The sequence below is a fragment of the Fusarium oxysporum genome, chromosome IV (genome assembly GCF_013085055.1).
Source record: "Fusarium oxysporum Fo47 chromosome IV, complete sequence".
Lineage (NCBI taxonomy): Eukaryota > Fungi > Ascomycota > Sordariomycetes > Hypocreales > Nectriaceae > Fusarium > Fusarium oxysporum.
Window position 1 is genome coordinate 4,460,426 of NC_072843.1, and position 27,942 is coordinate 4,488,367.

Genomic DNA, 27,942 nt, shown 5'->3' on the forward strand with positions numbered 1-27,942 from the left:
GTCAGTCAAATCATGGAAGCTGTTATTGGTTCATGAAGTCTGCTTAGGCTCGGGGTCACGGAACCTGGGCAAGACCTGATCTCCGCCTCTGGATCTGTTTCGGTGTCGGTGAGCATCAAATAGTAGTGCCGATCCGAGGTCATGCGCTTATGATAGGTATGTCTTAGTCTGTGGCTTTAGATAGATTGGTTAATTTCTATTTACTAGAATTATTAATAATATAATAATCTGTTATAACTTTTAAACTCTTTATATATATCTTTCCCCCCTTTATCTATATCTATTAATTTTCCTTTATATAATTGCTTATCTTCCTTAATCTATATTAGAGGTACTTACCACCCCTCTAGTCAGTCACTATAGTAGCATCATCCCAGCCCTCCATACTAACACCTCCCATCCCCCTTAGCTCATTCTGTTCGAAAGATGATGCCAGTTTGTCGTCCTGGCCCCATAATAGATAGACCGGATCGAAGAAATTAAAAACCGCTATAGCTACAACCATGATGGCACCATCTAAACCGATAAAGTACCCTTCATGGGTAATCAGGTAACCACTCCAGCCTTGCAGAAGTTCAACAGTTCGGTAGATACTTCGGATGAATATCATGGTCAAGGACACAAAGACTGCAGCCAAGAGCCAAGTATAAGCCTTAGGCAAAGTATTGCCATCAGATAGGCCTTTCTTCCTCGTCTGCAAGTAAGACTTTTTGACAAAGACTCTCCTCAGAAAGTCAATGACTAGGACAGCAAAAACCACCATGGCTGCCATCTGAAAGACAATACCAGCGACCTATTACATCATTCAATATTAGTTACTGGCGCTTCCTTTCCCATATGCAACAACAAAGGACTGCATAGAGCTTACCATGATGTTTGTTCCCGGTTTTGTATCACCGTTAATCTTATCTGACTCAGTGGAGGCCATGGCTCCTCCAACAGCTTGTATGATGAGAGCGATAATATCGCATGTCAAAAAGACGATTGCGTACATCCTAGGTCCAAGCACGGACGATTCACGACCAAGACGATTGATGAGAGCGCCGAGAATAACGTAGAGTCCTGCCGTGATGAAGGTTGGAGCGATGATAAGAGTTGTAATCTGCATCAAGAACGCGTTGTTGTTGTATGGACATTCGCTTGACCATGTGCGACCAGCCCAACCAATGACTTCCGCTAATTAATAGGTATTAGCAACATGCATACTCTCCTTGATTGAGTATGATATCATGGAAGAGGAGTCTGACATACTTAGAGCTCCGACTGCAAAAGCAAATGATGTCCACTGACGTTTCCTAATAAATTGGACAGAGTGGCCAAGAAGACTCAGACCAAAGAGAGCACAGAATGCAATTCCAGCCCCCAAGGTTGGGACGTAGCCATAGGAAGTATCGATTCCTTTTATCAAGCTGTGACATCCTGACCTCAGTGCATCGACTTGTTCTTGAGTGAGCGGTCCCGACGCTTCCGTATTGTTGGACATCTCGAAAAAGGATAGCTCTGGGTTCGTTTCGGTCTGGCTCGTTTTGAAGTTATGGATTGTAAGTTGTGGGTAGAGTTAGCATGCGATATAAGAGTTGCAGTAAATAATATATTACCCGCTATCAAGGATGCTGCTCGCATGAGGATGTAATGGAAAGCATTGGGAGACATTTTGGTATATATAGGTGGACTGATTATGACATTACCCACCCGGTGTCCGCGGGAGCCCATTCTCAGCCAGCTGGGCCTTGAGGTTATATTTAAATAATGTCAAAAACGTTAAAACTCAAGTTCCGGGCTTGCCGGTAGACGAAATCGGTTTGACATGTTTCCAACTATCTCAATAGGAACGGTGACCTTCAGCTATTATCCTTAATACTTACCAATTTATTCAATTTCAAAATAAAGTCTTATAATTCTAAAAAATACAGCAGTGGTCTTAGAGAGAAGCGATATGACAACGGCAATGCTGCGATGTTGAGTTTAATAGGTACCAGGCGTAATGCTTTGGCAGAATGGTACGGTTAACTCAGCCGCTTATCTAATGGCTTTGCGACTCACCAATCATGGTACTTATGTGACTCTTATGCAACATTCTATTGGTAGCTGTTGCTCCCTTGCGTAATAGCCGGCGACATAAGCTTCACGCATTCGACATCACAAGACAGCCGATATACCTGGTGGAATGTTCTTCCCTTACATTCCGCGCCGAACATCGAAAACCGGTATGAGCTCATATTTAGAGTCTCTGACGTATTATGCAATGCTAAAACGGATAAGAAAGTTGTCTAAACGGGTCAAGACAACTACCGCACAATCCGCCGGCACACCGGGTACCGATGAGTATGCCATCCACGTAATTATTCAAATGTAAGCCAATTCAACGGTATTTAGCCGGCAGATATATTTCTTCATAATAGAGCTGTGCTATCGCGATAAGACCTTACGCAATATTCGTTCTTCGTGTAATATTTATGAGAGCTATTGGTAGTGTTAGATCTACTCGTATCTCCGAGTGAGGTTTGTCAAGTCCATGTTCCGAACTTCCCATACAGGGGTCCGGGGATAAAAATTATTTTTGCCGCAGCCGCTTAGTCAGGGGACGAGAAACGTCATAAATACAGTAACCGTGGAGAGGAACTTGGCCGTTGTCAAGTATATGTCCTTTAGCATTAAGGGGAAAAAATGCTGTCTTTCACGGCCACGACGTCTTTCTCATCTTGAGATCCACAATCAAATTACATCTGCAAATCAGACTGTCAGTTTTCCGCTCATCCATTAAAATCCGACAAAGCAGAATCTAGGTACTAATAACACTATAACATAATTATACCTAATCGGATCACTAAAATAACACTTAATTATCAGTATGCCATTATGCTAACCCTTCGGATTATCTTTTCTAATTTAGGATATCCATTCTGCCTTCGAATATCTAAAGAGATGTCAAGACGAGGGCCAACGTTGCAGGTGAATAGAATGTCGCCAGTGACAAACTGGAGCAGGGATCTCTTTTCTAGACCTTGCAAGGTCAAGCTAGGTACTGTTCCAGGTGAGCGGACAGGTACAGGGTACAGGGGCACGTTAACCGCGTACAAGGACTCAACCCGCGTAAAGAATTAGGGGCGATCAGATTGATAACAACCTTGGCAATGAAACGTAGATCTTCAACAGTGACTGCATTAACCTCGGAAGACTTTAGCCCCAAATTAGAGGAACAATCAGTCAAAAAATATTATAAGCTTATCGCAAACTTACTCAAGTCTTTGAAGTTCAGTGTCGAGCGCTCAAAACTTCACAAAGAGACAGGCACTCAGAATATGAAGCGACTCAAGAGACTGCTCCCCAAGAACTCCCACATTCCGATATACGAAACTACACAAGAAGGATTGCATCATTCCCCCTGACTAGCCCAATGCGAAAACCCTCCAGTCAGCAACAACGACAAGTCGCGAGACCCAGATATAAGCTTAAACAATTAGTTCGATAGGCGGAAATTTTATTAAATTGCAGTCTCAGGCCTTCCACGTGCATCTTACGCCATCAACAAGTCCAGACGAAATCATAAAACAATGAACCTTGAATTCCAACTGAAGCTGTAACAGTCCCTGGAGCTTGGGCCTATTGCCGCGCGCTTGGGGCCGGGGCCTTATCCGAAAACGGCGTGCGGCTCCACGAAGCTGAGACGACGTGCTTTTCCACCACTGTGAATTGAGATGCTTCTTGGCGACGGTGCTGATCACTAAATTCGGCCAAATGTGTTGAAGAAACATATATAAACGTGAAACTCTTGTCGTCTGGTTTTTCGTTTCTTCAGCTTAGTTTCTCATCTCAAGTGCAGTGCATTCACTCTTTTTTCTACATTCCATTCCATTCTTTCTCTTCACTGTGTGAAGCTGGTCTATTACACTCTTTTCTCAAACTCTTACCTGACTTTTCTCAACATCTTCACCGATCCTCTCCTTTTTTAAAGAAATCAACATGTCTTTCAAGGTTGCTGCTACTCTCGCTGGCGCTTTCGCCTCCGTCGCCCTCGCCCACGGCACTGTCACCGGTATCAAGGTCGACGGAACCTACCAACCCGGTTACGACCTCAGCTCTTACTACAAGGCTCAGCAGGGCGGCGAGATCCCCTCCATTGCTGCTTGGTCCGCTGAGAACCTCGACAACGGCTTCGTTCCCCCTTCCGACTATGGCACCTCCGACATTGCCTGCCACAAGAAGGCTGCTCCCGGTACCAGCTCTCTCTCCGTCAAGGCTGGTGGTACCGTTGAGTTCCAGTGGTCTGCCTGGCCCGAGTCTCACATCGGTCCTGTTCTGACCTACGTTGCCAAGTGCGCTGGAAAGTGCACTTCCGCTGACCCTGCTACTCTCAAGTGGGTCAAGATCGATGCTGCTGGTCTGGATGGAACCTGGGCTGCTGCCGATCTGATCAAGAACAACAACACCTGGACTACCACTGTCCCTGAGACTCTTGCTGCGGGTAGCTACGTCTTCCGTCATGAGATCATCGCTCTCCACGGTGCTGGTTCCAAGGACGGTGCTCAGAACTACCCTCAGTGCTTCAACATTGACATCACTGGTTCTGGAACCGATAACCCTGAGGGTACCTTGACCACCGAGCTCTACACCGACTCTGAGCCCGGTATTCTCTTCGACCCTTACAAGGGTTCCACCACCTATGAGATCCCTGGACCTGCTCTGTACGGTTCTGCTTCTGGCACCAAGCCCGTTGTCCCCGACACTCCCTCCAACGGAACCATCTCGACTCCTGCTCCTGCTGCCCCTACCCCCGTCGCTCCCACTCCTGTCACTCCCACCAGCCTTGTGACCTCTGTCGCTGCTGCTGCTACACAGGCCGCCGAGGTCCCTTCCACTGAGGTCCCTTCCACTGAGGCCCCTGTCGCTGAGGAGCAGGATACTGAGGATGGTGCTCTCCCTAAGACCTTCACTCTTGACACCTTCATTGACTGGCTCCGCTCCAAGAACGGTGGCTCCAAGAAGGCTCGCCGCCACGCCCGCCAGTTCTAAGTTATCTGAGATACACTTGGCAGAAACACGATGTATTGATGGAGGAGATTTGACCCTTGAAAGGTCAGGCTTATTTTATATGTAGATAATAGTGAATGCGCTTGCAGAAGTCGAGCCCATGTACAATATTAAAATCCAAACACTTGAGCCCATTTAAACGCGATGTCGAATGTTAGTGAAATGCACCGAGTAACAAGGCATAACCACAACGTTTCTTTGATACTACACTAGCCATTTAATCATACTACCATAAAATTAGCTACCCAGAGCGTTTTAAGCATAAGGTACGGAGTACTCATAACAGGCATTGCCATCCTATGGAGTGGTAAAGACACGTGGCGAAAGCAGCCAATGAGAAGCGACGGAAGCTCCCAGCTCCCCTTACAGCAGCATCATTGGACTTACAGCTCCTCGGTATTCCGCCACTTGATGTCGGCGTCACTCAAGCACAGGGCTATCAACTCTTTTCCAGGAAAATGTGTCAAGACTACTGCTGGACAAGAGTATCTATCCGCAGGATGTGATTGGCAGCTGCAGCGCTTCTTTTGCTGTTAACAATGGTATTCCCATTGACCCTTGCCTTCACTATATCGACATTTCGCACTGGACGACTGTCACGATAAGTAATCAATTTGCCACGCAAGCTATCTCCTTGTATCTGAACATGAACCAGCCCTGGTGGGCCTTTTTCGACACCGATCTGTTCCTAGATGATCTGGTCAATGTAGAGAACAACTTCTGCTCCCGGATGCTGGTCAACGCTCTTCTTGCCTAGGTCACTGTGAGTTTTCGGAACTGCCAGGTCTACGCTTTTCAACAGTCATCACTAAGCTCGCCTTACAGCGAAGCTATGCACACTATGAGCTAATGGCCACTACGCTGCCTACTAAGTTCTCGGATGAGCGGATCTACGATGTAGAAAAAGATGTTGACAGTCTGACAACTGTGGCGGCAACGTCTTTGATGAGTATGACGTGGACTACTCTAGGGAAAGATAAAGCTGCACGTCACTTGCAAGAGCATAGTGCCAGGATGGCGCAGCATATGGGGTTGTGTGGAGAGATAGACGACTTTTCATTTCATCAGTTAGACCTGAGCGGTGAGCGCGTCGAAGCAGCTGTATGCGCAACTGCTTGGGGATCTTAAAAGGTCATATTCTTAGTATTAATTTATAAGATAATATTAGCCTATATTAATAATAACAAGTATAATTAATTAAACTTCTATATTAATTACCTAGATTATAATTTTTAATTTTTTTAAATTATATTATTTTTATTCCTTTTTACCTCTTAAAAGATAAAACTTTATTAAGTTAGTATTATTATACTTAAGTGCCATAATTATAGCCTAAATCTAGCTATATGTATGCCAGCTAAAGTGCCTTACTTACTTTTTAGCTGGCCTTAATCTTCTTTTTATAACCTACTTTAAAGGCATTCCTTAATTATCTATTATATAATAAGTAACTTAATTTAACTTCCCCTTTTTTAAATTATAACTACTACTAATATTATAAGTAATATAGTTAATAAGCTTATATAATACCTAAGTATATATAATAAGAAATCCTTATCTTATAATATTTTTTTTAAATTAAATACTTTTTAATTAAATTTTTTTTTTAATTATTAAATATGTAACAGTTAGGTTTCCAAACAGGGTAACTAGTCCGTACTAGGTTTATGTTTATAGGTAACGTAGGGCATAGTGCTAAGCAATGCAAAGTATCATATTTCTTAATAATTAAGTAATGCGTATTAGGCTTATTAATATAAAGATGCTTTATTAATAGCTAGTAAGCTAAGTTCTATAAAAGTGCTAATAAATATATTTTATATACTTAAATATAATTATGGCCTAGGAAGGCAGTTATTAAGTAATTCCTAGGGTTACTGGTAATTCCTAAGAATTACTAGTGTTTCTAGTTAGGTGCTAGTGACCAGGCCTTAGCGGTTACTTATAGAATCTCTTAGTGCATAGTAACCATTTGTGATTAGAAGAAAATATAAGGTATATATAACGTAACCGCTAGGATTGTAATATAATCTCTCCCCTCTCCTGGCCTTATCCTCGAGACCTTGCTTATCTATCGTATTATTAGTTCCCCCCTGGTGTATAAAACTTAACTCTGTAATTATTCTTATATTAACTATATTATCTCTAGAAACTTAGCATCGTCTTGCCTATGTAAAACTTATTGCTTCTACTGGTTATGAAATCATGCCTTATTCCTTATGCATTAAAAATTATACTAAATATATAATAAAGGATAGGTAGAAGAACTATTTTAAGTATACCTATCGGGGTTATACTTATAATAGTAAAGGTATGACCTTAACTGAGGGTTTATTTATGTGTTTCCTTTGCATGCGATATTTTACTAACCCCTAGGTAGCAGATTATTTAGTTTAAGAGAAAAATCGTATTAAGGCTAATAAAGAGGCTACTAAGGAGGAGCTTATTTAATTATAGCATTAATTAAATAAGCATTTATCTAAGTTAATATATCTTTATTATTAGAAGTATCTTATTTAATCTAAGGGTCTAAAGGCTCTTAAGCGGGATACTGAGTTAATAAGTAAGCATAAGAAGGCAGAAAACTTAGTTACACCTTCTGATTCTTCTACTATGGTAGAGTTAATCGAGGCTGGTGTAGTAGATCTTATCGATTGGTCTGCTATCTTAGATCTATCCTTGGTTTTTAATAGAAGTTCTTTAGGAGTCGTTAGGCATTAGCGAGGTGTTTTATTGGTTCCTAGGTGTTTTCGTTTTCTAGGTAGTTCTTCCATTTGATTAGATATATCTTTTACCTGTTAATTTTTTCCATCTTTCTGATTACTTCTGCCTTATAGACTTCCGGTCCTGTGATTTATTATGGTTTATTGCTGGTCTTAATGTGTATTATGTCGGCGGCTGATTCTAGCATTGAGATATAATAAATTAGGTGATATCTGATATTCGAGGGTAGGTCTAGTTTGTATTAATCCTTTCTTGTCTTTTATTTAATCTTAACTAGTCCTAGGTACTTATAGTCTAGTTTATAACTTAGTCGGTCTGTTTTAATGTTTTTTATAGATAAGTAGACTATATCCCCCTCCTTAAAGGTTAGTCCCTTTAACCTTTTAGGGTTATAATATCTTTATATCCTTTTTCTAATGAATTCTAGTTCTATCTTAAGTTCATTATATATTTCCTTTAACTTATCGCTTATAATAATAGCTGCAGGGTTTATATTCTTAGGTTCTTAAGCGTTATAATATATATTTAGTATAAATCCGGCGTTTATATTAAATAGCATAAGTTTTATACTTTTGTTATAAGCGGTGTTATAGGCTAACTAAGTATTTAGTAATTTCTTAACCTAGTTATCTTACTTATAATTAATATAACACCAAAGGTACTATTCTAGTACTTAGTTTATTTATTCTATTTAGCCGTCTGCCTGCGGTCTAAAAGCTGTTATAAATCGGTATTTAACTCCTATAAGTACTATAAGTGATTACTAAAATTTTAAGGCAAATATTAGTCCTCTATCTAATAGGATTTCCCTTAGTAATCCTCGTTCTCTTATTACCCTATCGTAGAAGATATAGGCCATAACTTCTGTATCTATTGCCTCTCTGTAGGGTAAGTAGATTAAGAATTTTATAAGTCTATCTATAATAACTATAATACTATCATAGAAGATTCTAATTAAGGGGTCTTTAGATAACGGTAATTTGGTTATAAAGTCTATTATAATTAAACTCTATAGTTACTCTGCGACTTCGATTAGTTATAGTTCTCCGTAGGGTTTATATTATTATACCCCTTGTTTATATTGATGGTGCACTGATGTTTGGCTGATCCGTTGAATCTGTCACGTGCTGTGTCCCGTGACCCATTTGACCCTCTTTACGCCGCCGACGCTGACGTCACGACTTCAGGTCTTTGACTTTAGGCAACTGAACTTACATAAAACTCAATACATCTTCTTCCCATTTCTCTGCAAAACCACACGATTACCCCTCTTCCATCCCAGATCACGCGGTACGCCGTCCCCCTCTCATCAAGGTTCAGTCTTCTCCAGTACCTTCTTGGCCTGCCACCGGATGGCCTTGAGCCACTCATCGTGCAAGCCGCCCAGGCGAAGGGCCTTGACGAATTCCCTTTCCCTCCGGCTTGGATTCACCCCTCTGAGCAACTTCCCTTCTAGCTTACAAAGCAGCTCTATCTCGCGATCAAGGAAGTCTTTATCGATTAGCTGATGGCGAGGCCATAAGAGCAGGAGGATCTCGCAACTAAAGATTGCCAATCTAACGCAGCCGGCATCATCCTCTTTTCCCCAGTCTATTCTGATTTCTATCGCCATATCACGAAGCTCGCCGTAATCATCTTTCTTGATAGCTTGCTCGATTTTACAGGTCACATTGTGACCTTTCGTCAGATAACACCCGTCGGGATCGGGTGCCTGCAGGCTTCTTCTGAGCATCATGACAGTGAAGCTATGATGCTGTTAGCGGTTGCAATCAGAAGGTAAATAAAGGGGAAGTCGGATCGGATCGCTTACTGGTGAGTTTGCGGCGCGGCCTCTACTGCTTAGCCTCTGGCTGACCCAAGAAGTGGAAGCGCGGTGGATGATTTAAGCGTGGTATCTGCAGGGGTCGGCGAAAGAGTGGCCTTTGAAGTGGGTTGCAGGAAGAAGATAGGGGCCAGCTGAAGAGCAAGTAATGCTCTCCAGCTGGGTTATGTGCAGCTAGGTTCAGGCTGCAATTGAGGCAGCTAACTATGATGATATTGACTTAATGAAGCTTTGCCTGCTGAGGGGTAATAAATGTTTAAATTATATTAGACTTTGGAGATGCTTGGATATACCTTTTGAGGCTGACTTATAAACTTAAAAAAAAAAAAAAAAAAATATTATTATGCTTTTATTTTAGCATAAATATTACATTATCTAATAACCTCTTCTACTGCCTTTTATATAATTTAGTATCCTTATTGCATTAGTCATTTCAAGGTTTTAGTAACTCCTTAATATCCATATAGCAGGTATATATAAAATTCTTAGATAAACTCCTATAAATCTCCTGGGATTTCCTTAGTAGCTTCTACTTATATCTATCTCAGTATTTACATCTATTAGGTAAATTAATATTCTCCCTTATTATTTTTCTCTAATACTTATTTTTTTACTTTAGTAATGCTAGTATTATAATCTGGTTATTAACTAATTGTATTTGCCCTTCTATTTTTAGATCTCTTATAGTAAATAATTATAAAATTAAATTTATATAGGTACTCTATATAATATAATTATTATTAATTAAGTTTATATATTATAGCAAAGTATAAGATATTCTAGTAATTAGTATAGACCTTAACCTAGTGCTTACTTCCTATTAAGTAGTATCTAAACTCCTTAAAATAGTTAATAATTACTAAAAACTCTTTATTATAGATTAGGTAGTTAAGTTCTGCTTTATGTAATTTATATAAATAGAAGGCAATAAGATGCAATTTTCCTATATTATCTTATTAACTAATTTATCCTCCTAGCATATAATCTAATAAATCTGTTTCTAGTTTAATTTCTTTATCTAGATTAAATATTACTAATACAGGTTTACTAAGGATTAATTATTTAAGCCTATCGAAGGCTTCTTATGCCTTATTATTCTAGGCAAAGGGTTTATCCTTCTTTGTAAGTTCTGTTAAGGGATTCGCAGTCTTGCTGAAGTCCTTAATAAATCATCTGTAGTAGTTAGCAAAGCCTAAGAAGGCTTATGTTTCCTTAATGTTACTAGGTACCTTTTATTCTGCTACTGCAGATACTTTCTTCTTCTCTATTCGGATTTCTCTAGATATAATAATATATCCTAAAAAGTTTACCTTTATAATATAAAAGTGACTCTTCTCTGGTTTAACTAATAGCTTGGCGTCTTATAGTGTTTTTAAGACCTTATAGATATATTCCTTATATTTTTCTTTATTATCTAAGAAGATTAGGATATTATCTAGGTAATAGACCATAAAGATATTAAGGTATTATTAAAGTATACTATTAATTATCTGCTAAAATATTATAGGTATATTAGTAAGACCAAAGGGCATTACCAGGTATTTAAATAATCCGAATCTGGTTCTAAATACTATCTTCTATTCGTCTCCTTCCTTAATATAGATAAGGTTATATATGCCTTTAAGGTCTAGAGCTGTAAAGATCTTTTTGCCTTATAACCGGTCCTTAAGTTCTGTAATAAGTAGAAGTAGGGTTTGGTCCTTATTAGTGTATATATTAACTAGTTGGTAGTCTACAACTAGTTAATCCTCTCCGTTCTTCTTTAATATAAAGAATATTACTAATACTGCTAATAAGCTTAATTCCCTAATATAGCCTTTCTATAACATATTATTAATATATTTTTATTAAACTTATAATTCCCTTTAGTTAAGTAGATATAGCTTCTAGAATAGTAGTTTTTTATCTATAAGACTAATCTTATAGTCCTATTTGCTATATTTTAGTAACCCTATTTCTAGTTCTTCTCCGAATAGTTTATTATATATTTAATATTCCTTTAGAATATTTCTAAGTTAGTCCTAGCTTATAGTTAGTAATCTAGCCTTTTATGGATCTTATTATTAGAGAATACCTAGGATCTTTGTTTTACTTCTCTGGCCTTTCTTATGCTTATATTATACTCCTTTTAGAGGTAGTAGAATCTTTATTCTATCCTAGTCTATGCTTTCTCCTTTAGTCGTAGATTAAGATCTCTTCTTACTTATTATAATCGTTTTACTGTTGCTATTAGGGTTACTAGGAAAGATAACCTGGCTAGTCCTCTAGTTAATATGCAGGTTTTATTATCTAAGCCAGTTTATACCTAATAGAATATCTATATTCTCTCCTAGAGGTATAATATTAAAGCTTATTCCTTAATTCTTTTCTCTAATATAGACCTTAAGGTAATTAATCTCTTAATCTATAATACTATTATTATAGTTAAAGTACTATCCTTTTATATTCATAAGTCAGTATAATAATTACTTCTTTTTCTATAGTAATCCTAGCTTTATAACTATTCTTAGATTAATAAAGTTCTTCTTTACTCTATTATTAATCTATGCGTTTAGCTATCTTCCCTTAATTTAAGCTTATAGCACTAGGCGATTAGGTCTATTATCTTATATAGCTCCTAGAGCACTTATAGGTATAGGTCTTATTTATCCTTATTTAGCGCTTTCCTGTGGCTCTATTATTATAGGAAGTATACTTCTTTTCCTGAGGTATCCTTATAAGTTTATTTGCAGCTGCTATTTGCGCTCTCTTTGCTGTTAATATAATTATTAATGAATTTATTATCGAATAGTTATTATTAAAAGCATATTTCTAATTCTTTATACTGCTCTTCTGGTATCCTTAGATATACTTTATATCTTTTAGATTCTATTATTTATCTATTATATAACGCTCTGATGTTTTCAAGGTATAGTTATTAATATTTCTCTAGATCTATATATCCTTTAATATAATCTACCTTACTTAACTCTTATTATTCTTTTATAAGTTCTAACTTATATCTACACCATCATCGCCATGCTTTCTTTTATTTATCTATCGGCTTCCCTCTGGTATTATAAGGTTTTTTAAAGAATTCCTCTATAGCTTTGAGTTCACTGTCTGACATCGTGTCTTCTGAACTGGTGTCATTAATCGAAGGTTCCTTTATTAAGTAATCGTATTGCCTACTAGTAATTCGGTCTTAATAGTCCTTTTCCCATTCTTGGAGTCATTTATATACTTCTTAGATAGGTTCTATCCCTTTCCCCTTTTAATACTTGCCCAAGTCGATAATTTCGAATCTTTCTCCGGGCTCGATAGTTCCTCGTATTATACTCTAGATGTCCTGGTGTTTTTCTTGTTTCATAGCCTCTTTTAAGGTCAGAGCTTCGAGTTCTTCCTCAACGTCCGTGATTTCCTGCGTCATTTGCTTAATTCCTTCGCAGAGGTTCTTATTTTTCTAGATCTCGCGGTAGTATGGCATGTAGAATCGTAATTCTGCTACTCTGAGATTCTTGTACTATAGGTATACTAGGTATCCCTCTGTTTCGGTTACTAGATAGGGCTTATCATTTGGTGTACCGGGAATTATTACAGGAAAGCAGTTGTTGTCTTCCTTGTTTTGTCTATGTTCCTTGCACTAATGATATTTACATAAGAGCCACGATAGCTCTTTATATTCCGTGTATATTAGGAACATCCTTACATCGTCTTTAATGTTAAACCTTGGTTCTTTGTGGTATAGATTCGTGGCATTATTTATATAATAGGCGCAAGCATTCAGTAGTGCGAGCTTGCTAGTCTCGCCATATTCCCTAGCTTTCTGGATGCACCTGTCTTCCGGTGAAGTCCACATCCTATTACCTATTTTATTAAATAGTTATTTATATGGTTATTGCCATTTCTGTTCTAGGCGTTTATCTTATTTGCAGAGATAATATGCGGTTTCTTATGCTACTCCTCCTCTGTGTCTTATATAACAGGATTATTAATAGTGGTAGGTGCAGGTCTTTGCTCCTGCTTCTTATTCCTTCTGGAATAACTATTCGGTATCTTATAGGGTAACTCTAACAGGGATATTATCCACTTGTTTAAGTACTTCAGGTTACTTATCCTTATTAGGGGTAGCTTCCTTCCCTTATAGATATTCCAGGTACTCCTTGGTTTCTTATTTAGAGAGTCTTTATTCTCTCATCATGCCTAGGGTTTCAGTAGGTCCATCTTATATGCCGTTTTTCTTATCTTGCTTATATTTCCTATATCAAGCATTTATTCATTCTCTATACTTAGGATTATCACGAAGTTTCTGTTTTCTCCTCTTGTTATATTTAATTATCCTTTTGCAGTATGCTTCTTCGTCTCGCATCCTTTATGCATACCTTTCTCTCTAGAGTTAATTTTAGATTTCCCTAGTTTATAATTCTGGTTTCTCCTTGTTTACTTCCTCGTAGATAGGAAATATATCCTAGGGTTCTCTGATTAAGCTATCTAGGTATAGGTTCTATTCCTTTGCTAGCATATAGTCTTCATACAGGGCGGTAATTTCCGCTATATTATATAGGCTTCGTATTATTCCTAGTATCTAGGTCTTAATAGCCATCTAAGGGTCCTATTTATTAGTTACTCCTAGTGTTTACTTACCTCAATTAGGATCCCAAGGTTTCTTAGGTTCTGGGTATCTGTTGGCCATATGTCCTATCCTGTTGTAATTATAATATTTGACTTTAGATATATCGCGGGGTTTTCTGTTATTATCTCTCTGTATAGCCCCGAGGACTATAGGTCCTAGTTCGGTGCCGTATTAAGTGTCAATATGTTTTTTACATCCTTAATTAGCATTTTACTATTTAGTATTCTATTAGGGGTTATATAATCCTCTGTGCTTCTCTGCTTGTTTTTCTCTGTATTATTTATACTATTAATTATTAATTTCTATAGTAATACTGGCAAGTTTATTTAAATTCTTTGGCTTAGGCCTGATATTTACTATAGCATCTTTAACTTTAGATTTAAGTCCTAAGTAGACTTATGCCATATAGGCTTCTTTGCCCTAGTTCAGCTTGGCTGCCTGGTAGCAGTATTTAGCTAGGTAGTCTGCAGCTAATCCTCTTTGCTTAAGTTATTAGATCTTTATTTCTGCTATTTGTTTTTTATCTATAATTCTAAAGGTATTCTTAAGTTTAGATTTAAAGTATTTATACTTTCCGTAGATATATTTAGTTACTTACTATTATTTATTAGGTAGATTATTAATATAGTTATAGATAATAGGTTTTATTATTTATAGCACTTTATCCTTAAGAAATCCTATTCTATATTAAACCCTTAGTTCCTTAGTAGTAAACTAAATCAGGTAGTATATTTAGTAGCTCTAAAGACTGGTAAGGAATCCTTATAATTTATCGGCATCGCCGTTAAATAAATCCAGCTGATAGGGTCTAAGGATCTCTCTAGGGTCTTTTCCGGTAGCAGTGAGAGCTGCGGTATGCTTAATATATTCCTTATATAGCTTCTGACTTTTCTTAGCTATTTTCCTAAGTGAGTCTGTGATTTCCGCGAGGTTGGCTACCTTTTTCTCCAAAGCCTTGATCCTATTCTGCGCAATCTTGGCGTTATTTTTGGCGTTATCTAAGAGGGTATTATACTATTTTCCTAGGTTATAAAGTCTTTTCTTAAGTTTCTTAACCTTATCCTCATAGGAGTTTAGATAGATAGGAGGACTCTGAATTTCCTCCTCTTCTTTATCTATTTCCATTAGGACTTCCTGTAGTTCTTCTGCGAGGGGTTATAATTCCTCAGGGGGAGTAACATACTAGGCATATCCTGCAGTCAAAGGGCGGTTTAGAGTAGTAGGTGCTATTACGTAGATATTACTTAGTATTATGCGGTATATTCTAAATAAGAGCTATTAATGTATAACGGTTAGGTTTCTAAACAGGGTAACTAATCTATACTAGGTTTATATTTGCAGGTAATATAAGGCATAGTGCTAAGTAGTGCAAAGTATTATATCTCTTAATAATTAAGTAATATATATTAGGCTTATTAATATAAAGATACTTTATTAATAGCTAGTAAGCTAAGTTCTATAAAAGTGCTAATAAATATATTCTATATACTTAAATATAGTCACGGCCTAGGAAGGCAGTTATTAAGTGATTCCTAGGGTCACTGGTAATTCCTGAGAATCACTGGTGTTTCTGGTTAGGCGCTAGTAACCGGGCCTTAGCGGTTACTTATGGAATCTCTTAGTGTATAGTAACCATTCGTGATTAGAAGAAAATGTGGGGTATACGTGATATAACTGCTAGGATTGTAACAAAATAAACCTAAAATCCTTTATACCCTTTAAGCCCCTATATATAATTTAATATTAATAACTTACTATACTATAGAAATCTATTAAGTTAAATAAATAAAGTTATAATATAAATAGTAAGATATTTAATTATAAAGTAATTAGATTTTAAAGTTATAAAAACTAACTAATCTAAAAGAGTAAATAATAATATAATTTATCCTTAACCTAGATTTATAAGGATTTCCCTTATAATTATATATTATAAAAGAAATAGGTAATAGAAACAGTAACGATAAGAATAGGCTTAGCTGTCCTAAAATACAAGTTCTAATGGTTAGTGGCCTTGGCATTTGGCTAAGATTCGCTACGGCCTGGAAGATTTAGGCCTGCCTCGCCTCGCTTCGGGGAAATGTCTTGTCCCCCCATAATCCTTTTTGACATTTTCCCCACCGTGGTAGGGCGTGGTCTACACATTGTGAAGCGCGAAAGAATGGACAGGGCGCAATGACGCCAGCGAGAGTCAGCGGTTTTCATGGGCCATATTTATGTGATGGCTCTTATTGACTGACATAACAACCTTCTTGGTAACCTCTTCATTCAACACCATTGACGAATCAGTATGGCGACTCAAACGGAAGCTCTGGTTTTGCCGTCAATTCCACAGCCGGCGCTCGAGTCCGGAAGCGACACTCAATCGCCCAGCACCGACAGTGTCTCTCAATGTTCCGATAGCGAACATGTCCGACCTGCCTCGCGCTTCCGGAAGGCGGCTGTGACCTTCCAGCTCTCTGGTGTCAATTTTGCTTCAAGCGCTGCCAACAGTATCATCGTTGTCGGTCTCCCTCGAATAACAGAAGACCTCAATTTGCCCCAGTCACTTGCATTTTGGCCATCTTCTGTTCCTGGGCTAGCAACAGCATCTACGCTGCTTCTTGCTGGTGCTGTTGCTGATGTTTTGGGTCCACGATCAGTTGACTTGCTTGGATGTACCGCCAACGGCGCCTTCATGCTTGCATGTGCATTTATCAAAAAAGGCGAGGAATTAGTTGTCCTGAGAGCACTGCAAGGTGTTGCCCTGGCTCTGCACTTGTCCAGCTCTGTATCCCTCGTCACCAAGATTTTACCTCGAGGTCGGGGACGCAACCTTGCTTTTGCTTGCCTCGGGCTGAGTCAACCGCTCGGCTTCTCAGTTGGCCTTGTTATTGGAGGTATTCTGGTTGACACGATTGGATGGCGGTCGGCATGGTATCTCTATGGAGGCATCACTCTACTACTTTCAGTTATCGGCTTTTGGTCCTTACCTAAACCTGCTCCACTCGGGACTCTTCAGGACATTGTGCATAGCTTGAAGACAAAGGTTGACTGGGTCGGTGCTTTGCTCGCCTCAGCCTTTATGGCCCTGATTTCGTACTTCCTCGCGTGAGTGCTCTGATGTCTCGTCTTGATCGCCGCTAACCATCTTCGCAGCATCATCAGCACGGATGTTTACCACATCAAAGAGCCCGGCACCATCGTTATCCTCTGCCTTGGGGTTTTGGCTTTGCCGTTGTTCATCGGCTGGATGCATCGCCAGCACAATTTAGACCTACCGGTTCTCATCCCTAACTCGTTTTGGGACAACTCTGCATTTGTTAGCATCTGCGCCACCATTGCCTTATCCTTTGGAGTATTGACCTCGCTAGAACTCTTTGCCAGTCTCTTGTAAGCTTTCTTCCATTGAGACAGTGGTGATCGATGACTGACCCGAATCATAGCTTCCAAGAAATCCAGCATCTATCGGCCCTCCAAACCGCGATCCGCATTCTCCCAAGCATGGTGGTTGGGGTGATTCTCAACTTCTCCACGGGCCTCTTTGTGCATAAGGTTCCAGCACTCTGGCTCGTCGTCGTAACCTCCCTCCTTTCTGCTGGCTCTCCCTTACTCATGGCAACCATCCAGCCGAGCTGGTCTTACTGGGCCAGCGCATTCTTTGCCCAATTATTTATGCCATTTTCCGTCGATGTGCTCTTTACCGTAGGTCTAATTATCATCACCAACATATTCCCTGAGGATAAGCAGTCCGTCGCTGGGGCTGTATTTAATACTGCAGCCCAGTTTGGAAACGCCTTTGGCTTGGCCGTTATGCAAGTCGTTTCTTCGCTAGTGTCCAAAGATCATGGTGGGATAAAGCCTCCTGAGGTTCTCATGAAGGGATACCGGGCAAGTTTCTGGACCATGTTTGCCTTTATGATGGCATGTGTTATCATTGCTGGAGCTGGGCTGCGAAAGATAGGCAAGATCGGATTAAAGCAGGATTAAAAGTTGATGTGCAGTTTGGAATAAAAGTCTAGAACCAGCAGCCGTAGGTTAATAAATAAACATACCAAAAAGGGGAGCAGGATTACAGAGCAAAAAAGGCGGACAGAGGAAGACCATATAGAAACGCTAATGCTTTAAAGATCCTTATGCAGGCTTCCACCCTCCAGCATGCTCATGAACCTCTTCCTCTCCTCATCGTTCGGCTCAAGCCACTACTCATCCGCATTGATCTCCTTAAATTACTTCTTCTCCCACTCCATCAATCTTGTGCCACGAGACCCCAAGATCCTTGGACACATGGTCCCTCAGAAAATCCAAGGTAAAAAATGAATTACAATACTTACTTATTGAATATATTAACTTATCTATTAAATTTAATATAACATAATTTACAGAGTGTTCAACCCGATTCATCTTTATAAAAAGTCGTAACCTAATCCTTCCTAACCCTATTATATATTTAATGACTTCTTAAGCATTCCCAGCCAAATAGGGTTATCCGCAATAGTCTGGTTAAACGGATCATCTCTATATTGCGTTAGTCAGCGTGCTCTATATCACGGCGAGGAGCTACTTGATCCTTACTCGTTATACGTCGCCATCCGAGCATGATGCTGGAACTCCTCATCAGACGGGATATGCTGCGCGGGGTTATGAGGCGACATGGTCGATATAGCCCAGCGACGAAGGTCATCCTCGAGCCAGTGGTAAAAGTTCCAGTCGTTAGCTGCAAAAAGTGTGGCTCCCGAGACTAGAGAGCGGGCATTCAGGAGAGTCTCGTGGTCAGCGCTTGATAACGGGATATGTCGAGATTTGTTAGGGCCTGAAATGGCGTTTAATGTCGTGGCCGTGTTAGTGGTGGGCGTATAGTTCGTCGTAGCGTTCTGTGCTGAAGTCAAGGAGATGTCTTCGTTCGGCATGGGCGGATATCTTTTTCTAAAAGAGTGCAGCCACAAGTCGTTATCAGCTGTTGTCTGGAACCATCTGTCATGACTCTGATTCACAGCGATTCGAGCTTGATTCCTAAGGTCATCGTTGCTGGGCTCAATACCAAGGTGCCTTTGTTGTTCCAAGTATGTTACGAGCGCTTGATCAACTCGGCTGTAATCATGAATGCTGGCCTGGAAATCGTTTGTTGTAGCTTCATTGCACTCATGCTCGGGGCTTCGGGGAATATTGGCACGTTGTCGGAATAACGAGATCCAGCTATCTTCGGAGTGTATCAAGTTGAGCAACCATGTTGCAATAAATTCCGAAGGCGTGATTGAGACATCTTCCATTTGCCCAATGATCAAACAGCTTTGCTGTCTAATTTCCTGGTCGTTTAAATAGTAAGATGGAGTTATAGATAATTTTGACGAAACAGTATCAAGGAGCTGCTTCTCAAATGGACATGATTCGAATAGAGTGTTTTTTCCCTTGACCTCAATTGGATAAAATCTCGACTCGGTAGCTGTTCGGATCGGACTGAACCGTGCATCCTGTGAGACTTTGGGATCTGAGAATATCAAGTCACGTAGCCAAGAGACAGGTAAGTGAGAGCTCTGGCTCATAGTCTCGGAAGCTAAAATAATTCTGCAACCTTCGAGCTGCATATCCTTGGTGGATGGGATACATGACTTATCTTCGTAGAATCTCTGCATGAAATATGACAGTTCAAGTTTTAGTAGTTCATAGGCGCTACAGGGAGTAGCGGCCAAAGTCTTCTCTCCTTCGAAAGGCAGAGGTGTGGATCTTTCGAATTCGATGAGATCTAATATTAGTTAGGCAAAATCGCTTCAATCATGGGAGGCAACAACTGTACAGGGAGGCATTCCATTCTCGATGATTTCTGCAATCTCAGGGTCAAACCCCCAATCGCCTTGCCAGTCGGCCATTGACTTTCCCATTTTGAAATGGTCAGAGATATGATCCACACGAGCTTCCCAATCTGCCATCTGGTGACCGCAGAAGCCGCAGCGAGAGCGAATGGCAGGTACTTTAATCCTCCATGACATCATTGACCACTCAATAAAGCTTGCATTCTGGTGGAACATTCGCAAATGTTGGCGGAGATGATCCTTACGATTGAACGACCGCTCAGGGACGGTTCGTTTCTGACATGCTGTATAGTGATGGCTCTCAATATGCGAATCATCAGGATCAGCCAGGCCGCAAAAGACACAGCATAGGATATCATGGTTCGTAGGGTTGTTCATCAGCGGGCCCTCTGGACAACAAATCCACCTCTCTAATGGTAGGTGCACTGAGTTCTCGTGTCGTTGCCAGTCGTATTTTCTGGCAAAGCTCTGCGTGCAGAATGTGCACGGAAATTTCTTTGCATGATTCATCAATACCGTCCGCCTATTACCCTGTTTCGTGGCTCTTTTTCTTCTTCTACGGCGTGAGCGAATGTTCACCAAGGGATCGTATAGTCCTTCTATGGATCGACTACCATGCGAATCGGCTGATGATCGTGAGCCCCTACTGCCGCTTGAACCATCTGTGCTCCTTGAGAAACCCCAGGTCTGACTAGAATCAGATGATGCTATAGATTATGCGTCAGTATTGATATAAACGCAATGTGGGATCCATACAAGCTGGCGGGCTGGAGGCAATAGCTCGGGCAATGTCAACGGCTGAGGCAGGCTCATTTTCTGGCGGCGACTCCACCCACCGCTCTAGTGGATTCATCGAGTCTGTGGCTCTACGAGGAGCTGGAGTGTCTGGCCTTCGGGGCATATCCATCGCCTTTGTAGGGCAAGGTAAATCGTCTCTAGATCGGGATATTTTATCGCGACGCCGTGCATTAGCAAACCAATTCATGATTTGGGATTTGCTGAGATTAGTCTGCTGCTGAAGTATCTTCTTCTCATTCTCATCAGGGAATGGATGATGGCCATGGGTCAGAAACCATTTTCTCAGGATTTTGACTGTATCCTGAGTAAATCTTGCACCCAATTTGCCGGTCTGTATAGAGCTTTGAGAAGTCCCCTCACCCATAGAGCTGGTTGCTGTTGCGGGATAATCGCCAGTGTCGACAGGTGCAGATGGGAGATGCAGGATATTAGGGTTGAGGCTATCAAAAGCTAAACCTGAGAGGCTCATGTCATTTTCAAGTAGTTCACTGCTCTCAGTGTTGCCCGATAGCAATGATTCCTGTCCAATAGGCTCAGCGGGAGGAGCTCGCAACCAGTGGTCAATCTGATCATCCAATGAGCCCGATTGCTCTACATTGAGGAACGCCAGATCGGAGAAAATATCCTCAGTTTCGCTAGAAAATGTTAAAGTATTAGGCTTCGAGTTTTCATCTCCAGAGGAATCCATGCTGATAGCCTTTTAATAGATTGTGTTAGATTTAAGAGGGGTAAAAGCTACTGTTTATTTTAAGCGTTGGGAGCTGCGTTTTCTAAAATGGAAGAGTCACATGATAATTACCCCTCACAGACGGTTGGTTCAATTATGTAATTCATGTTCAACAGGGCTCGACGAACGCGAAACAGCGCGATTAAGTTTAACTAATATTCTTACTTAGCACCCCTATGCAACATGGACGCAAATTTATGTATTATAATATAGCATTTTATATATATATATCCTTCTCTTCATAATAATACTCTTTTTATAAGTTTTAAAGTAGAGACATTGATATAACTCCGCCCTCTCTCTCGCCTCGCAAGAGCTACACAGATAGGTTCATTCTATTTGGACCAATTCCCTCTTCCAATTCACTTGTCGTCCCGGCCCGTACAATTGCATCGCGCGCACCTCCCAGCAGCCATTTTCGATACCTCTCAACCTCTTCCAAATCCTGACTGTCTGCGTTGAAAAAGACTCAGGTATTAGTATAATCTGGCACTACTTTTCAACAGCCGTTTCAATTGTACTGCAGGGTATGAGAAACGTTTCTCATAGCACACCAAGCATGATGGGCTTCATAGTTTGAGAGAAGGCCTTCAACTTTAGGATCTTTTCGATCGCATGGCCGTTAAAAACATCATGGCGGTCAAGAGACGCGCGAAAGCGGGCTACCTGTCTTAAAAAGATCTGGATCAGGATAGATATGCTGATTTACACATTGATAACACTTCCACCATCGAGAGGTGGCTTGCAGCTAAGGAAGTCTGGCGGATGTGACTGATTTTCGTCGAGGTATAATGTAATGACGATGCTAATTTCGAAGCATAGTACGTGCTGGGGTCGCGAATCGTTTTAATGATTGCATCTATTTTATCAACGTCCCACGGAGGTGCATCGCAGCCCCCATATATTGAAATACGGAATGCATCTACAGCCGCGACGAGAAAATACGCTATACTCGTTTTTGTCACAGTATTGTTGCTGATGTATAGTCTTCTTGGAAAAGAAAAATAGAATTCATCGGCCGATACAATAGTCCCAAAAATGTGATTGATAAGACGTTGTCTTCCGGCCCATTCGAAATCAGTATGACATCGACGGCCAAAAAGGAGACAAGCAATCAGGACTCGATGTAACATTTCGAATTGCCGTTTATTTTCCCGTTCGCTGAGATGACTTTTATGTAAGTGTCGAATCCCAAGGGAGCAATGTGTAATAGAAAGTCCAATTTGGATTGTACCGTTCCGTTGATTCTTGGATCTGGGTATAAAGGTATATGCTTAGTTCTTTGAACAAGAAGAGTCCCTATAGAATCTAATATCTCTGTTGATACCGAGCCTTGTAAAGTATTAGCATATTTTAAGAGTGAAAAAAGGTGAACATATAGGCGATGTTCTGCCTCGCTGACCTCTGGCAGGTATGCGTCTAGGTTGAATGAAAATTCTGGCCATAGGCAATCTCGAAGTAGGCATGATCTGAAGATTCTGAGGAACAACTCTTCTCGAGACGCTTTGTGATGTTCCATGATCTTGTTTCCTCCCTCTGTCTCAATCAGAAAGTCAAGGACAGTTAGATGGATGGCCTGTACCTTTAGGTTATCATACTCCAGGATGGGAAAGCGTGCCTTGTTCGCCACTCGACTCAAGCCTGGCCTTTCGGGCGGTGTGATATAGATGACTTCAAAGAGGTCGGCTCTTCTTATTGGTAATCTGGTGTATAATTCATTGCAACGTTGGTCAACTTTAAAGGTGAGTGCTGTCGACCCTTGGTAGAGATCTGAATCCTCGCCCAGTCTGGTCCACATGTTAAGATATAAATTGTAGAGGTCTTTCGGGGTTCTCAAAATCCTTTCCTGGATCTCAATTTCTGAGTCGCCGTTCATAATCCCCGGGCAATTGATCTGGTTACTAGAACAGCCCACAGGAATACTCCTTCTGCCTTGTCGCCCATTTGTCCTACAAGGTCCTCAACATAGGCTGAAGGGGTTGTCCGAGGAACTTCGTTTCAAGGGTATCCCTTACACATCGCTCGATATCAACTCGTGTCAAATCTTGCATTTTCAAGTCAGGCTCACGAGACTGCCGCGTTCGTATGGCTTGTTCTGGACGGCTTAGCATGCAGACCTTGACGAGCCGTGATGATATTTGCAGACTGTTGAACAAGTTGATGAGGATGCCCATGCCACTATCCCCCATAAGCTCATCGATTCCGTCAATAAAAAGACAGAATGGTCTAGCTGCCTGACTGAGGTAACTGGAAAATAGGTATTGGAGGTCCTCACTGTCCCAATCGCCAGGCACAGTCTTGCGAGACCAATTGGGGTCTTGCTGTAGACAGCCTATGGCATGCTCCTTATCTAAAGACAACAGTTGGTAAACAAGAGAACACAAAAAGTCCTTGAAACTACTTTGCATGGGACAGTTGAAACGGTGACGGCGAGGCTCCGGGGCGTAGATGCTGAGCTCTGGATCAGGCTCACCCGTACAGTAGGCATTCTTGCAGAGCGTCGCCGTTTTGAGACCAACTTCGACTGATTGAACAATGTTGCAAACAAAGCCCAATGCCGCTAGTGGCTCAAGGCCTGACATTCTGGTGGCGTCAAGAGGACAGAACTCTGTTATTTGGAGTTTATTTTGGGTGAGGGATGAAGCTCATTATGCGCTCGGTCTCGTTTTGAGTTCAGGAGGTGAGAGCCTCGTTGGGCTGGCTTACCCCGCAAGCCACAACACCACCCAATGTCGTACGGATCATGGCAATGCCCAATAGGCAAAGAAGTAACTTACAATGACAACAATTGTTACCGAGAAATGTAGTACTGGCCTAGAGGTGCTAAAACGGGATTCTCGTAAGTTTCGCGCTATTAATTAGCCGATGGACCCCAAACGAGACTAATGTTAAATCCCGACCGACGACGCGCTACCAGTATTACAGACGCTGGAAACCGTCGCTGACGCATCGGCCTTCTGAAGGCTTGACGTCTACCCAACGATATTGTTCCAGTCTTGGATAATGAAGCATATTCATCTTGAACCGGCCAATCATTTCCGGAAAGGGCATAAGTCGGCCGGTCCTGGTACGACGGTTTGGAGATGACTCCATTTCTGACTCATCCATTCGCTCAATGCTACCATTCATTGGCAGTATCGAAATGTAGGATATGCCTTGACGAATAGTGTCTGTTCAATCAAAGTTATATCCCAAATTGGGTTTCGTCTCCAAAGATGACACACAGAAAATGCTGACCTAATCGCTTGACTGAGCCTTACAGGGCTGACCACTGCAGCCTCAATGCAACCGAGGACGTCTGCCTAATCCAGGCTGAAAGGCAACACTCTTTTTTCAACCCCGATCATCCTCCCCTTCAAAACTCATCAAAATTCCATCACCTTGTATCAATTTATAAGAGTTTTTCATCACCAAAATGTCAGAAAATCGTCGAGATTCGATTGCCGACGACTGGCTTGAAGTCGATAGCGCTGCGTCTGTCATTTCGATGGATTCACGTCCATCGTCTCCATCCCCATCCTCATCTTCCCCGCAAGAGACCCCTGCACCAACGACGCAAGTTGTCGTGTCATCCCACGCTGGCCCATCAAATCCCACATCACAGTCGCAACTCCCATTGCACCCGAAAGATAACGCCCTCGAGCTGTCCAGGGTCATTCAGGAACAGCAATTATTCCCCGCGCAAGATCCCAACGCGAGGATCTATGTCGATCCATCCAATCCACCATCACGCACCCTACTCCCATATCGCCCAAAGGATCCCGCTGTTGAGTCATTTCCAGCATTTCAACAACTACAGCAGCAGCAGCAGCAGCAGCTTGAGACGCTATACAATGGGCAGAACCAAGACGTGGAGACCAGTGCACCTGGTGATTTGCACTCCTACCCGAATCCCAGCGATTATCACAAAGCCTGCCAAGACGCCACTGCATCTCTCGACGCAGCTGCCAAACTCGCAAAAGACACCGGAGGAAATCTGATCTCTACAATGAGTCTGATCCGCTCGACATGCGAACAGCTATGCACGCAAACAACAGACCTTGGCAAGATGCTCGAGGTCTACGCTCAACACTGGGCTTCCAAGGGCTCCAGCATGGCCTTGATAGACATTCCACTAAATCCCGACACATGGGAAGCCATGTCGGAGCTGAAGGAAGTTGTTCTGAAAACACACAATACTCTTTCAAGTCTTGTTCCACCAGCAGATCTTGGCAGGCCCTTGACAGCTGCAGATATCCCTCTGCATGCTAACTTGGAGCTAGCTCGCTGTCTCGAGGTGTTGGAGGATATTCGAGATCTATTTGCAGAATTTCTGCCCATTCTGAAAGCGTGAGTTAAACCTCCTCCATGTACATACCTTCCGAAGCTGATGGGCGTGCTCTAGGGACTTTGACGAGTTCAGAACCAAGCACATGGGTTTCCCTCCGGCAGCACTACCCGATCGACCTCACAAAAAGCCACACCAGCCACCGAACCCCAAAGTCCGCCAGATCCGCGACGAGCTCTACGCCCTGAAGGACCACTTCGTCATGATAAATGTCTTCCTCTCCAGACTAAAAGACTCGCACCCATCGCCAAACGTGACGGATCCATTAATCTTCAAATCACTAAAGCGCATCACCACAGCCATCTCAAACGTGCTCACCAACAACCCTTCAGATTGGATTGAGTCAGATATAGGGCCATCTTCAAGCAAGACCATGTCGTATGCTCAATTCATGACACTAGATCCAGATGTCTTGAGCGACATTTCGTCGCATTTACAAGATTTTCAGGATGAGCTTGGTGTTGATGCGAAACCGGGAGAGGATGGATGTGACTTTTCGCAGGAGATGATTCATAATCATCAAGAGTTCATGTTGCTCGAGGGTGGGCAGTTACAGCAGCTTCGTTCTATTATTGAGTTTACTGAGACCATCCTGATGACGCAGGGCTAAGAAAAGATGAGCCGATGGGGCTATGATGAAAATAAACATGATTGGAGTTAGTCGGATTTATGAAAATTGGTTGATGGATTATTTTGTTATTGATGCCGGGCCGATATAAAAATATGTCACGCCATTGGTTTTATACGCGCTGGAGATTCTTATCGTGCATGGATTAGGCTAAATTGACGCCTTCGTTTTGGAGGATTTATTTCTTTCAGGGACTCCGGGTATACGGCAACTGGACTGAGATAAGCTACTGGCAATCGCTTCAGACCACACCGAATCTGGAAGCTAGCAGCAGGACCTTTTGTTGGTTTTATGCGTCTGCCTGACCAGACATCTGAATTATCTAGGCTGCTGGATTTCTTACGTTGCGATGTTACGCAGGCCATGAAGAAAGTGGAGAAAGGGGAATACTATGAATAGATTGGCTTGCGCAATGAAAATGACCTTTGTTTTCTTCATAAACTTCAATCACGACCCTTTTCATCTTGAACTCCAACGATATTAGCAATGACTTCTTCAGATGTACCCAGCACTTCGGAGTTGACTCCCTATGACTTGGCTGCGCGAGGACGCGAAGTCACCGGTATTTCTATATACAAAGACACCAACGATGATATCAACATGGAAACAGTACATGATCTCATATCCGAAATGCATTCGGATGTTCCTCAAGGCGGAACAGACATTGTTTACGGAAAAAGAGAAGCTCAACGCCTTCGTCTCTGGAAACCGACTTCAAGTGCCACAAAGAGTCCTGTCATTGTGTATGTCCACGGTGGGAGTTGGACAATCGGTACTTATCTCGATTCAACTGGCTCAAAGAAAGTCAGCTACTTGAACGACCTTGGCTACGCCTTTGCATCAATCAACTTCACGCTCATCCCGGAAATTACTGTTAAGGAGCAGGTGCAAGAGATTGCTGACTCGGTGGCATACCTGATCAAGCATGCTGAAGAGCTCAACATTGATCCAGAGAGGGTAGTTCTCATGGGCCATAGCTCAGGAGCACATGTCGTTACATTACTAGGCACCGACCCAAGCTATGCTCAAAAAGCCGGATTCAGCATCGACGTTCTAAAAGGCGTCATCGCTCTCGACGGGTCAAACTACAACGCTCTAGCAGAATTCTCCGATAGTACAGGACCCATCATCACCAACATGATCAAAGGGCTCAGCGATGACCCGGAGCGATTGCAGGACATGTCGCCGACGCATCATGCAGCTGCACCGAACGCTGGAGCTTTTTTGCTGTTGCATTGTCAGAGGAAGGGAGGGATTCGTCAGGCGGCTGAGTTGGCTGTGGCGTTGAAGGCGGCGGGGACGGATGTTGAGTTGCGTGTTTTCGAGGGGGAAGGGTTTGAAGGGCATGTTGCGATGTTGTTGAGGCTGGGGGATGGGACTTACCCTGCGACGGGGGTGATGGAGGATTGGTTGAGGAAATATGTTCCGGTGTAAATGATGTCACGACTGTGAGGAATGGAGATTAAATAGGCTTAAAGACTTCC

At 41.6% G+C, this 27,942-nt stretch overlaps 7 protein-coding genes across 7 annotated transcripts; 4 read left to right on the forward strand and 3 right to left on the reverse strand.

Annotated features, from left to right (window-relative positions):
- Positions 1-292: 292 nt before the first annotated feature.
- Positions 293-1,668, reverse strand: FOBCDRAFT_160156 (RTA1 like protein-domain-containing protein). Its single transcript, XM_031177986.3, has 3 exons — positions 1,252-1,668; positions 869-1,176; positions 293-793 (listed from the first exon to the last, which is right to left on the reverse strand). The coding sequence occupies exons 1-3, from the start codon at positions 1,481-1,483 to the stop codon at positions 347-349; spliced, it is 987 nt and encodes a 328-aa protein (XP_031043873.2). The 5' UTR covers positions 1,484-1,668; the 3' UTR covers positions 293-346.
- A 2,098-nt stretch (positions 1,669-3,766) lies between these two features.
- On the forward strand, positions 3,767-5,144 carry FOBCDRAFT_222196 (glycosyl hydrolase family 61-domain-containing protein). The gene has a single exon (XM_031177985.3). It carries the CDS (start codon positions 3,964-3,966, stop codon positions 5,011-5,013), a length of 1,050 nt encoding a protein of 349 aa, XP_031043872.2. The 5' UTR covers positions 3,767-3,963; the 3' UTR covers positions 5,014-5,144.
- Positions 5,145-16,479: 11,335 nt separating this feature from the next.
- FOBCDRAFT_181784 (major facilitator superfamily domain-containing protein) lies at positions 16,480-18,158 on the forward strand (the record flags this gene model as incomplete). Its single annotated transcript, XM_031177983.2, has 3 exons — positions 16,480-17,279; positions 17,328-17,561; positions 17,615-18,158. The coding sequence occupies 3 exons, from the start codon at positions 16,480-16,482 to the stop codon at positions 18,156-18,158; spliced, it is 1,578 nt and encodes a 525-aa protein (XP_031043870.2).
- A 388-nt stretch (positions 18,159-18,546) lies between these two features.
- FOBCDRAFT_222202 (uncharacterized protein) lies at positions 18,547-21,500 on the reverse strand. The gene is made up of 4 exons (XM_031177981.3): positions 20,735-21,500; positions 19,963-20,685; positions 18,744-19,911; positions 18,547-18,686 (listed from the first exon to the last, which is right to left on the reverse strand). Exons 1-4 carry the CDS (start codon positions 21,462-21,464, stop codon positions 18,611-18,613), a joined length of 2,697 nt encoding a protein of 898 aa, XP_031043868.2. The 5' UTR covers positions 21,465-21,500; the 3' UTR covers positions 18,547-18,610.
- A 1,311-nt stretch (positions 21,501-22,811) lies between these two features.
- Positions 22,812-24,085, reverse strand: FOBCDRAFT_200905 (uncharacterized protein; the record flags this gene model as incomplete). The annotated part of the gene is made up of 4 exons (XM_059608985.1): positions 22,812-22,835; positions 22,906-23,397; positions 23,519-23,853; positions 23,905-24,085. 4 exons carry the CDS (start codon positions 24,083-24,085, stop codon positions 22,812-22,814), a joined length of 1,032 nt encoding a protein of 343 aa, XP_059464776.1.
- Positions 24,086-24,799: 714 nt separating this feature from the next.
- On the forward strand, positions 24,800-26,881 carry FOBCDRAFT_222203 (uncharacterized protein). Its single transcript, XM_031177979.3, has 2 exons — positions 24,800-25,832; positions 25,888-26,881. The coding sequence occupies exons 1-2, from the start codon at positions 24,919-24,921 to the stop codon at positions 26,438-26,440; spliced, it is 1,467 nt and encodes a 488-aa protein (XP_031043866.2). The 5' UTR covers positions 24,800-24,918; the 3' UTR covers positions 26,441-26,881.
- A 63-nt stretch (positions 26,882-26,944) lies between these two features.
- Positions 26,945-27,892, forward strand: FOBCDRAFT_181792 (Alpha/Beta hydrolase protein; the record flags this gene model as incomplete). Its single annotated transcript, XM_031177978.2, has 1 exon — positions 26,945-27,892. The coding sequence occupies one exon, from the start codon at positions 26,945-26,947 to the stop codon at positions 27,890-27,892; it is 948 nt and encodes a 315-aa protein (XP_031043865.2).
- Between the last annotated feature and the right edge of the window lie 50 nt (positions 27,893-27,942).